Here is a 12,540-nt window from a genome sequence, read left to right on the forward strand (position 1 = left end):
GGGGGTATTGCAGAATGGATGGGAGAGTCTGTCCTTCTTTCACTGTGATCCAGACAGGGGGCAGTTGGTGCGGCCGACTTCATGGCCTGAAATTGCCCAGAGATGTGGTGCAACATCTTGGGTTTGGTCAATATTAAAAGAGAGTTTTACTAGATGTCCCGTCTTCACTTCTGACTCCTTCCAGTATCGGAGTTGGCCCACGGGAAATCTCACCAGTCTCCTTCCGTGCTGGAGGCTTGTTTTGTCAGGGTGTAGGCAGGGAACCCAGGGCAAACCCTGATGCTGGTATGGGCAGCCACCAGTCCTGTCTGTCGCAAAAGGAAATCCAGAACTTCAGACAGTAATGAACTGCCCTCTCTTCCTTTGACCTGTCCAATCACCCTGAATGGGAACTTCTGTCCCTCAAGGGCTGCATAAATATGGCTTTCCTCAGTTGAGCACCCCGTAGGGTCAAAGTACAGAGTCACATGAGTGTCGGCCGCTGGCAGAAGGGGTTCAAACTCAGTGGAGTCCAAATTAAGTGCCCACCACTGGGGGGGTTCAGAAATTGGGGAAGCTGTCGGTTGATCGCTAGTTGCAGGGTGATACCAGTGTCTCTGCATAGGATCTCGACTTCCGACAGACAGAGCAAGTCTCTCCCTGCTAGTTTACACCCCCGACTGGTGGTGACTGTAAATGAAACCTCACACTGGTTCCCCTGGAATTCCACCTGCAGTGGCTGGTTATGTGAACACGTACATCCTATGCCTTCAAAGCCAGACACAGTGACTGCGGCGTCTGTTAGCTGGAATCCCTTTTCTGATACTGTTTCCTGATCGAGAGTGGTTGTGGTTGCCCGCATATCAATCATAAACGGAATTGGAATTCCAGAAACTTGCAATATTACATTGGGCTCTTCCTGAGGGGTGGAAATCACATCCTTGCTTGTCCGTTTCTAAAAGGGTTGTTTTCCCCACCTGTCCCGTGGCAGCTTTCTGTTCTTCTGTTCCCATTTCTGATCCCCAGATGTAGCCCGCTCGCATCCTTCTTTCCACTGAACATATTCTCCTTTAATATTAGTTCCCTTCAGGGTTGATCGGGATTCGAAATTCAGGTCGCAATTTTATGTCAAAGCTCAACGTATTCCATTTCGGTCATTGTCAGGCCAATCCATATTACTTTTATATATTTTATATATTTGCAATACTTTAACATGAAATAATAAAGAGCAGTCCAGAGCAAGACAAACATACACATTCACAGGTACGGACCGGTATAACGATCTTGCAGAACAGGTGGAAGTGAAAGATGTTTACTTTGTAAGTGAAGCAGTTACCTGTCGCATGTGGAACGGTGAAGACAATGCTGCACGAGAGTGGGTAAACCGCTCAAGAACACAGAGTGCTGTCGAACAACATTGCAGCAAGCAGTAAATAGAGAGCAGCGAGGTGATTGAAAGTTGGGGCTGGGTGATTCTGTTTCGAGGCTGACAACGCACCACTCCGTATTACTCAAGGAAGCGTGGTTTCCTAGTGCAAATATACTGTAATCGATTTCCAAACGGGCGAATGAGACCATGTAGAGCTGAGACGTGAATATTCTGACTGATCACGTGAACCCAGAGTGTCGAACATGACCACCGCTCGTTGAGCAGGGTCTGGATCTGACCAGTAATTTTATTCCTGACACCGCGGTCGTCAATCGCCCAAAATGTATTCAGATTAAAATTGGGCTTTTCCCTTGCCCTATCAATCGCCTCTGTATAGATTGCCACACAGCCCGGGTTACGGCGACACAGTATAGAAAGCTATCGACAGCAGGACTGATAGCGTGTGGTATAACCGGGCGCTGTTGGCCTCAGGGTGGAATAGACAGAGGGGCCCCATCGGTGCGGTACCGCACTTCTGCCTCGACTACTACTGGTTCGGATGCCACTGCGGGTGAGACGCGATGAATGATACTGGCATTCCTCTTAACTTCTTCCCACTGTTCATCCTGGTATATCCGTTCTATATTAGGTGGCCCATACCTCTCACTGTCAGCGTCCTGTCTTTCTGCAGATGACGAGGAGGGGACACTGTGGCGTCGGTGCTCGGCCCGGGCCTGATTAGGTCCTGAAGCATACCCTCTCTAATCGCGGTGTTCGGGTCAGCGTTGGGGGGCAAAGCCATGGTTTGGTGATACAGGAATTTGAAAAGTGACACCTTACCACGGGAGGCACAGGAATTTGAGAGATGACACCCTATTACGGGTGGCCTTTTATATGACAGTGTGAGGGAGGGTATCATGAGTTCCGGGGGTCCGGTGCAAATTATTGTCAGAGTAAACCCATTATTTGGATGCGTAGGATTAGATATATTGCATCCATCATCACAGGTGATTATCAATAAACACAATACTGAGACAGATAGTAACAACATAACACATTGTTATTTTCGAGGAATGACCGAAATCGAAAGCATCTATTAGGGAAAAACCCTTTAGGTAAACAATAGAATATATGAAATATAAGACAATAGAAACCTGATGCATCACTCAGAAAAGCCAGTTTGAAGGGACGGTGCTTGGAGAAAGATCTTGTGTAACCGTAGTGTATCACATTGAAAAGCGTGTCCAAAGGGTCTGTGATATCGGAGAACCTGCACGTACCTTTTTTGTGATGAAAGCCTTTCCTTTGGTAATGCGGTGATGCAGTTTTCTCTGTGACAGATTGCAGTTTTGCCGAACAGATGAAAGGAAATCACACCGCGTATACACCTCTTTTTTAAATGCCACGATGGACGGGATATGGCTGAAAGGTCTCTATTGGCCAATCACTTATTGGAGGTATCTTGATGATGGTGACCTGGCAGTTTTAGGAGAGGAGCTAACAGGTGTATTTCATGTCAAAACACGCCTTCTGTTTTTTTCATCCAGTGGAATAATGAGTTAACTGCACCAACCCCCTCAACTTGTTTCCATACCTATTCTCCTGAAGCCATAACTAGCCCCGGAGCAGAATTATGTAAGGTTGACTTATTATCTCTGTACCGGGTGTACTCAACCTCCAACCTCCCATACCAGTTTGTCCTTTATGTATCACCTGATCCTCATCTACGCAAGCTCCTTTGTCTGAAATTGCACGCTATCCTGGTCTCTGGGGAGGGTCAGTAGCATTATCTAACTTGTTTTTCAGGAGCCACATGGGAGAAACATCAATGCGCGCTCTGTGTCACGAGCGCTTACCCATATTGTAAACTCATTATTCCTCTGTTATATTTAGCTATGGCTTACACACCCTACTCGTTTTCATGTTAGAACAGTCGAGAAAGAGATAGACAGTTGTCATACCGGGCACAGGACTTGGAACAAAGCAAAGTCAATGGGGTGATTTGACAGTATTTGCTACGTGCTGTCCATATCTGTCACTGCCATCTATTACCCCTATACTTTCTTTGTCCCCTGTCACAGATCTGTCACAATGCTGAGAGCAAAACCGTAGGTCACTCCTTTATATTTGTATGAATCCATCGGATGATGGCAAAGCTGCCAAAACACCTGGTCGATAGCCACGCACTCGGATGACCGACCGTGGCTCGGGTCGCAGAAAGCAGATCTGATCAGGAGAGTCGTTGTAGGAGAAGAGATGACCGACCGTGTCTCGGGTCGCAGAAAGCAGATCTGATCAGGAGAGTCGTTGTAGGAGAAGAGATGACCGACCGTGGCTCGGGTCGCAGAAAGCAGATCTGATCAGGAGAGTCGTTGTAGGAGAAGAGATGACCGACCGTGGCTCGGGTCGCAGAAAGCAGATCTGATCAGGAGAGTCGTTGTAGGAGAAGAGATGACCGACCGTGGCTCGGGTCGCAGAAAGCAGATCTGATCAGGAGAGTCGTTGTAGGAGAAGAGATGACCGACCGTGGCTCGGGTCGCAGAAAGCAGATCTGATCAGGAGAGTCGTTGTAGGAGAAGAGATGACCCACCGTGGCTCGGGTCGCAGAAAGCAGATCTGATCAGGAGAGTCGTTGTAGGAGAAGAGATGGAGGAAGAAGAAGAGGAGATGGAAGTAGAACAGACGAGGCAGGAATGCGGCGTCGGTAGCGGTAATGGAAGCGCAGGGAAGGGCGATGGCGGGTGGGCAGGGCAGCGACGCTGTAAACGTTGCAGACCTACCGCCCCAAAAACGCTTCGACGAGAGCGGGGACGAGAGTGACCCTAAACCAGGACCATCGGGTGAGTATAAGACATAATTTATATTAACAAAGATTGTAACTCTACTGTAGTTTACCCGCATCTCGCGGTAGGTGAATTATATATTCAGTTCATACATGTAACAGTTAATTGTGTGATGTGTAAGAGCGGTCGATACCAATCTATCACAGGTAGGTTTTATATTCTTTAAATAGTCAATTGTTTAGACCGGAGTATTATTAATTAACCTGTTCACCCTGCCCTTAAAGATAAGTAAGGTTCATATACGGGACCGTATATCGTAGTTTAAATGTCTGCGCGCGTATGTTTTCTGATGTCCGTCGGTTCGTAATGTCGCTATGTTATTTATTATTAATTGGTTCGTAGCAGCCGCAAACCTGTCATGTAATAGGGACACGGGGTCATAGTCCTTTCCACCAAACTGTTCAGGGGAATTTCACAGTGCATCCTAACTCAATTTCCTTTTTAAAGTTCAGAATCTCATCTGTGTAATATGGCCAATAGCCAGGTCTATTGGCGAAACTGTTACGCGTGATATGTAACTTTTCCCTGTGCCTCACCCGTGAACAAGCGACGTACGCTGATGGTTTAACTGGAGAAAAAAGATAATTAAGGGTGGGAGGTAAATGACATCACAGTCGAAAGTTTGTCCTTGGGCAGAGTAGGTGTTGATTCCTGCCGCTGGGGCTAAAGGGTAAAATGTCACATAAAGACCACTATACATCTGACATTCAACTGTTTCTCTCGTGATTTCCTGATGTGTACCATCATTATACCGAACGGTCACGACCACATCCTCTATACGGTCGACAACAGCAAGTCTGCTGCAAGTTGGTATCTGCTTGCCCTGTACCACCCAAACATTACTTTGCCCCCTCCTCGGTAAAGATGAAACTCTATCTCTGTTGGAGATACCTTAGAAACTGCTGTTGCATCTGTCTCGCTTCCAAATTTGGGTTCCGACAGGAGATCTTATATGACAGCTGTAGGCTCCGCCCCCTGGCTGCCCTGAAACAACTATCAGTGTATTCACTCCTACCCCTGTTACTGTCGAATATCCGCAATGTACAGGGGGTCTGTGGGGTCGCACCCGTCCGGTAGGACCCTTGAATTTAGAATATCAACCGTTAACCTTGTCACAACATTGAATTGCACAGATCCAATAGCCTCAGAAAATAAAGGGTCCTCCATCTGTCTTTGATTAAACCACAATATCTGAGTATGAAACATCCTTTTCTTCACGTCCCTCCTGGCCAGGTGTATAGAAGAGTCTGATCTGGGATCCACGTGTGGTGCGAACTGGGAGACGCTGCCCGATAGGATAATGATCCTCTTATCGCGCTCGGTCGCATCCGTTTCCTCTGGTGATCGAAATAACTTTCGCATAGCCTGGGCTGACGAGATGCCATATTCATCAACGACTACAACCGCGCCCCGGATGCACGAAGGAGCAAAACTGCACCTCGACGTCACGGCAAATTTTATGCGGGTGGCACGCTTTCTACATCTCAAAGAGAGACGTATACAATGATGGTGCATTGATGCCAGTCAGCACGATATCCCGATATTTACTTTTATATTTCTGTATCTAGATCCTGCTCGGTATTTAATAACTCACTGTCATTTATTCCGAATATGTTGTGACGTCATGGAACGGTATCTGATTATTCAGCGCGCCGGCGGCAGCCCTGGTAGTTGTAGTTAGAGTTGTACAATCATGCAATCCAACATCGTGCATTAGCGAAACAAGAAGACGGATGGAGTAGGACTTCCCGGTCCCAGCGTCACCGGTTAGTAATAACATCATAGACGTGTCCCTGGTGAGAAAGAATAAATCTAATACTCCATAAGCCCACTCCGTCTGCATCTGATGAGCAAACGTCTGTAAGCGGCGCCCCGCTGGGTCACACACGGTGTGTTCATGCTCATAGCTCGCTGACTTAACTGATCGTTAAGTGGTCGTCCAGACACTAGCCAGATGAGAACGGTTGCCACACCATAGAGATCTAATAGTGGGCGGACTACAGAGACGCCTTCCCTTGGATTCGTCAAATTGCAGGTTGATTATGATATCAGAATTGCACAAATGGCATAGATATACAAACTATCATAACTAGGTATAACCTGTATACACCGATGTATATTATATATACCACCTATTTGTCACCAGGTGTAAATAATAGTTTGGTATAACAACACCTATAATTTACGCGCTGTATTTGACAAACTATTGTCAGGTCTACCACGTCGGAGCTCGGCAGTATTGGGACAGGTCGATTCGTCAAATTGCAGGTCGTGAAGTAAAGCAAGTGTTTGATCAGCAGATTAATGTAGAAGTCTGAGAATAGCGATGAACTGTTGTCTAGAAGGAACAGGTGGAAGCAGATAGATGGTCGGGACAATTGATATATTTCCCCACATCGGTGAGTGTCACGTAGGCGTATGGAACCACCTGCATCAGTACGAACCACGAAATGAATTCGCAAAAGATATTAGGGTACCAAACTGTAATGATATCTTTCGTTGCATGTATTAGATCTCCACTGAGCCCGATTGCCGCAGAGGGGTCGGGGTCCGTCTGAAAGAGCTGAAATATGTAATGAATTAGCAATTGTTCGCCATCGAACGAGTTAGTCGTGTGTTCCAACGTTTGACGAAACATTTCATCAGATGTAGCTATCGAACACATGTTGGAATAGAATTCATTACGGGTCAAGAGGATAAATGTATATTCAGGTGTATTTTTGTATCGATGCCGTAGATGTTCGGGTAGCCGTTCCCGGCGCGCCCGTACAACATCGTTTTCATTCAGTCGTCTATTCTGCATCAGTGAATCTATTAAAACCATTAAAGGCACATCGTGAAGGGAGTCATTGATTAAGCGCCCATTTAGATCGGTTGGAACCCCTGCCATATCAATGTGCTTTCCCGTATACGTGTGGAGCCTGATCTTCAGAATACGTCAATTCTTTTACAGTCATATGACGCTACGTAAATATCAAAGATTGATAAACGACCCTGAATTCGTTGGGCTTTTGAAATGTAAAAGGAGCTAGCAGCTGCAAGCTCTTCTTCCTTTCATTTGTAATACCAGCAACACTTCGCTTTCTGGCAATGATACTTTGTGCAATGGCGGTCGCGTGCACATTCGCAATGATCTGCTTCATAAGAGCTGTATAAACAATAAGCCCACCCGCAGGAGCAGCTGTTATTAGCGTTCCTAATGGTTCCAAGTTCAGCGTCATGATAACTATTAAATTCGTTTAATAGTTTAATCACAGTATCAAGTCATTTTAATATTAATCTGCGGAATACAAGCATGATTGCAACCGAAGTGCCGCAGAAACTGATCGCCTCGGTCATTTGAAATTTGTGATAATACTGGGAATAGCGATAGGGATAGGACACGGAGTGTCCTTACGAAGAAATAGAGAACACACCCTCTTTACCAACACGTCGTTTTTTTTATTTTTTGCAAGACGAAGAAACCACTGTCATACCACCGCATCTAATGCTTCTTATATAAGATACCATGAAGAAAATGTTTACCTGCCTCACCAACGGGTGGTTTGTGTAACTAACGATATCTCTCTGTAGCAAATATGATGTAAATACTAATGGCAATGCATTGTATACAGCAATCTAACTATATACTGGCAACGATTAACTGCCCAGAAACACCTTATAGTTCCGGTTGCGCGGAAAGTTCGTGCACCCCCCCTCTACGGACCCTCCCCCCAGCGGAACACCCCTCGGACGACGGGAATGGCATCCCCAACGCCCAGACCATACACGCTATCCACTGGGCCATTATGCACCCACTCTTCCTCCGCAGACGTCCATGCACCTGCACAGGCTGTAGTGGCCATATTACCCTGCCCGTGGACAGACAACAGACCCCAACACATCATCTCGATACTGTACCAGACGGATGCATTTCAGTAGACGGGTCGTCGACCAAGACATTCGGAATCTATTAAACGATACTACCGGGATACTACAGGAATTAGCCAAGGGGTTAAGGAAAACTATCACATCGCTGATGGATAAGGGGAATGTACAGACATCGTTAGCGGCCTACCGGCGAGGTCAACCTGTTGGACACCACGGGAACGCCATACTAGATTGCTACAAAAAAGCACTCGTGCGTCGTTACCTCACCCGACTAACAGCAACAAAGAGGCAGAAAGCCACACTCGTGTTTTAGGACGAGTCGGACCCACGATGGGGCACCTTACTAGCAGCGGACTTTCTATCACGACCGGGACACAATACCCCCAGTCAGCAATTCGTCAATTGCATCAGAATTAACAGCAAATTCGGTTTTTGTCTCCTCCATAAGTCAGCTATGTATCACTTGACCTGCGCCCGCCGTTTACTGTGTGACATTTTCAACCACCCCGAAACATCTCTATCGGGTCTGTACGCGTGCTTATACCGGATTCACCTAGAAACGACATTGCTCAATAAGTAATTGTTCAATAGATCGGCTCTCGTTGATAAGCTATTACTGTGTAGATAAAGTATATAGACTAATTTATAAAGACACGGCACCGTGCCGGTTGTACACAACAACAATTCAGCTTGGTATATGAACTGTATCAGACGTATTTATTAACACAATGTACCCGCTAATAGTTATAAGTAAAAATGTCCCATAGACCTATTTATTGAAAGTTCTCGACTGTATACTACTCTAAGCGATAACTGTAGCCGTATATAACATCGATAGATGTAATTGTCCTGTATTTCAAATAACTTACTGTCATACCACTAAATAGACAATAGATTCTAGAAACATATCTCAGGGTTTTATATTTGGGAGTATTATCTCCGGTCTGTATATTTGGGAGGACTATCTCAGGAGTCCCTATCTCGGGTCTCTATATCTCGGGGTACTGTCTCAGGGTGTCTTTATCTCGAGATATAGTTACAGGGTTTATTACCATTTTAAGATCTGTACAAGTCAGAGTTTGTTGACCGTATAATCTAATATATTTCTCTTACACAGGTGTTAAAATGCCAGGAACAGGCCCATCACCTCCCCCGAGAGCCCGACTGCGTTCAGGCGATAGGCCTCCGCTATCACCAAGACTGAAACGCATTTCTTTTAAGGCAAAGCTCCAACTCCACCGCCAACACCGGATCGACACAGATAATTCAGATGAAGAACCGCCACAATTTAAAACGATACGGCGTCGTAAACGAAAGGCCCCAACAGAAGCAGGCCAAAACGGGAAAAAAGGAAGAAAGGGGAAAAAGGTCAGATTAACAGACACAACAGAGCACCAACCCGGGACGAAAGTGCCGCTACCCGAGGAAGAGAGAGAGATGCAAGGAGAGGGACCACCGAGTGAAGGGGGACAGGAAAGGGAAGGGTGTTCACCGGGAGAAGGGGAGCGGGGACACTCAAAAGAAAGCGAAACACCCCCGAGGGAAGGAGAGGACGATAGAGAGAACCACCAGCGGAGGGGGAGGGCGGAAGCAAAGACCCGACACAGGGAGCGGGTGAGGGAGAGGAGAAAGGCGGAGGTCTAGAGACACCACAAGGGGAGGGAGAGGAGGAGCAGGACGGAGGGAGACAGCCGCCACCGGGGGAGGACGGAAAGAGAGAACCACCACCGGAGGAGGGGGAGGGCGGAAGCAAAGACCCGACACAGGGAGTGGGTGAGGGAGAGGAGAAAGGCAGAGGTCTAGAGACACCACAAGGGGAGGGAGAGGAGGAGCAGGACGGAGGGAGACAGCTGCCACCGGGGGAGGACGGAAAGAGAGAACCACCACCGGAGGAGGGGGAGGGCGGAAGCGGAGACCCATCACCGGGGGAGGGGGAGAGAGAGAAGGAAGACGGAGGCGGGGACCTGCCACCAGCGGAGGGGCAGTACGGAAGGGGAGAGTCGCCACCGGGCGAGGCGGAGGATGGAAGGGCAGAGCAGCCACTGTGGGAGGGGGAGGGGAAGGAGGACGACGGAGGGGGAGACCAACCCCCGGGGGAGGGGGAGGAGGAAGACGGAGGGAGAGGAGGATGACGGAGGAAGAGACCAACCCCCGGTGGAGGAGGGGGACGATGGAGGGGGAGACCAACCCCTGGGGGACGACGGAGGGGGAGACCAACCCCCGGGGGAGGGAGAGGAGGATGACGGAGGAAGAGACCAACCCCCGAGGAAGGGAGAGGAGGACGACGGAGGGGGAGACCAACCCCCGGTGGAGGAGGGGGACGATGGAGGGGGAGACCAACCCCTGGGGGACGACGGAGGGGGAGCAACCCCCGGGGGAGGAGGGGGACGATGGAGGGGACCAACCGCTGGGGGAGTAGGAGGACGACGGAGGGGGAGACCAACCCCCAGGGGAGGGAGAGGAGGATGACGGAGGAAGAGACAAACCCCCGAGGAAGGGAGAGGAGGACGACGGAGGGGGAGACCAACCCCCGGTGGAGGAGGGTGACGATGGAGGAGAAGCCGAACCCCCAGGAGAGTGGGAGGGCGGAACGAGAGAACCACCATCGAGGGAGGAGGACGGAGGCGGAGACCACTCCCCGGGGAAAGGGAAGGGCGAAAGGGAAGAGCCGCCAGCGGGGTACGAACCGGTAGCGATGTGGGGAACGGGAGCGGTACCTCCTTGGGAGGAAGAGGAAGACCCCACAGAAGGGGGAGGGCAACGGGACGAGGAAGGACCCACAGAAAAGGAGAGGGGAAGAGAAGAGGAAGGACCCACGGGAAAGGAGGGTGGGCAAGAAATGGAAAGACACACAGAGGAGAAGAGAGCAGAAACGGCGGGAACAAGCAAGGAATTCGACAACACTGGTGACAACGAGGACACTGAAAGGCGGAAGAAAAGAAGAAAAAAGGAAAAGGAAAGGAAACGTACAGAGAGAGAAAGAAGGGAACGGACGTCTGAAAGGAAGCAACGGGAACGCGGAAGAAGGAAAGAAAGGACACAAACAGAGAAGGGGGGTCCGGAAAATTGCGATTGTGATGTCACCGGGACAGGCAAACAACAAGCAGTACAGAATACGGGCCGGTATTAAATCCAGAACACGTCCCCGCGCCACTCATAATACGGAAATCCAGGGCACGGAGAGGTCAGACCCCCAATCCTACAATGGCTGAATCTCCAGGACTACCAGAAGGTATTGAACTACACGAGCCCAGCAGCGACAGCGATGGATCTTTTTCTTCAGCAAGAGACACTCACTATAAAGGGTGTGGAATAGATATCAATCCCAATTTAATCATGACAGATAGGTTTAATAGGAGAACTACAATAACAGTCGATAACGGCCTGTAGTTTGTGAAAAACAGCATAAAACTGGCGGCCTGGAAGTTATCGGCACGAGAAACGGTCCAAGACCTAACAAAAAAGCTGATTAATTTGAAGGGAGTTGTCATCGAAGGGACAAAAGCTATAGAACGGGCAATCGCCCACTACAGAAAAATGAAACAAATCCTACTAAAGCCACCAGAAAATACCACATTTCCAGCTCCAGCCTTGACAAGTATGAGCCATGAATCACCACCAATAGGATTTAAAATTCGGCAATCGACCGACCAAGCCCCATCCACGTCAGCACAGGCCGGACGTTCGGAGGATGTGGAAATTGTGACAGTCCCAGAGGGTGACACAGTGCACTCCAACGAAGACGCCCTCGGGAAATATAGACTAACTAAACACGCACAAAAACATCACTATCAACTACACAACAATGAATCTTTCCTCGGAGTAATGACTGACAATGACATTGAGGACTCTAAATTCCTCATAGGTAAAGACATGGCTCATTGGTTGCAGCGCAAGCTCCTTGAAAGCCGACGCAACACGATCGAACAACAGCAACAGGTAACGGAGCAACCAATTCTGATCGAGTCCGATTCTTCAGCGGAAGAGACAGAGGCCGTAGCTGGACCATCACACCCAAAACCCGTACCCGTACGAACAATCATCAAGAAGGAACCGGACGAGCTAGGACCCGCAGGGGCAACAAGCCATCCATTAGGAGCAACCGAGAAAATCACACCACCTTCCGGTACCAGTAGCGATGACGACAATGATGGAGACAACGGAGGTGAAGAGGAAGATCATGGGGACATGGAACAAGAAGAGCAAGAGGGCCAAGAGGAGACAGATCAGCATCATGGGGATCCCGAAACAGAACGCAGACGGCGCAGGAAACAGCGGGCACATGAGAAATTTAGCCACTTCACTAGTAAATGGCGCAGAGGCGGAACCGGCGACGCCATTTGTCGCTCTACCATGGCTTCATGCCTCATGTTTTACAATTCACTTGTCAGCTCTTGATGGAGCTTTCCATCCGCGATTCAATAATGGTCGTCGCGAGCCTCATCGGACAGCCGCAAAGCCGAAGTGACGAAGCGCCAA

The 12,540-nt window shown here is 48.7% G+C and overlaps 1 protein-coding gene across 2 annotated transcripts; it reads left to right on the forward strand.

Annotated features, from left to right (window-relative positions):
- Nucleotides 1-2,458: 2,458 nt before the first annotated feature.
- LOC132386115 (hepatoma-derived growth factor-related protein 2-like) lies at nucleotides 2,459-9,939 on the forward strand. 2 transcript variants are annotated; one of them, XR_009509405.1, is made up of 2 exons: nucleotides 2,459-4,188; nucleotides 5,425-7,642. XR_009509405.1 is itself a non-coding variant. In XM_059958411.1 (2 exons), the coding sequence occupies exons 1-2, from the start codon at nucleotides 4,062-4,064 to the stop codon at nucleotides 9,703-9,705; spliced, it is 654 nt and encodes a 217-aa protein (XP_059814394.1). In that variant the 5' UTR covers nucleotides 2,480-4,061; the 3' UTR covers nucleotides 9,706-9,939. The 2 variants fall into 2 exon arrangements, 1 of the variants encoding a protein (XP_059814394.1); XM_059958411.1 differs by lacking the exon at nucleotides 5,425-7,642 and adding an exon at nucleotides 9,179-9,939 and having other exon boundaries at nucleotides 2,480-4,188.
- The last annotated feature ends 2,601 nt before the right edge of the window (nucleotides 9,940-12,540 follow it).

Source organism: Hypanus sabinus, unplaced genomic scaffold (genome assembly GCF_030144855.1).
Source record: "Hypanus sabinus isolate sHypSab1 unplaced genomic scaffold, sHypSab1.hap1 scaffold_1001, whole genome shotgun sequence".
In the NCBI taxonomy this organism is placed as follows: domain Eukaryota; kingdom Metazoa; phylum Chordata; class Chondrichthyes; order Myliobatiformes; family Dasyatidae; genus Hypanus; species Hypanus sabinus.

Coding starts and splice junctions, on each gene's coding strand:
- LOC132386115 (XM_059958411.1), top strand. CDS start 4,062: ATGGAAGCGCAGGGAAGGGCGATGGCGGGTGGGCAGGGCAGCGACGCT. Junction 4,189..9,178: donor CCCTAAACCAGGACCATCGG/GTGAGTATAAGA, acceptor TCTCTTACACAG/GTGTTAAAATGCCAGGAACA.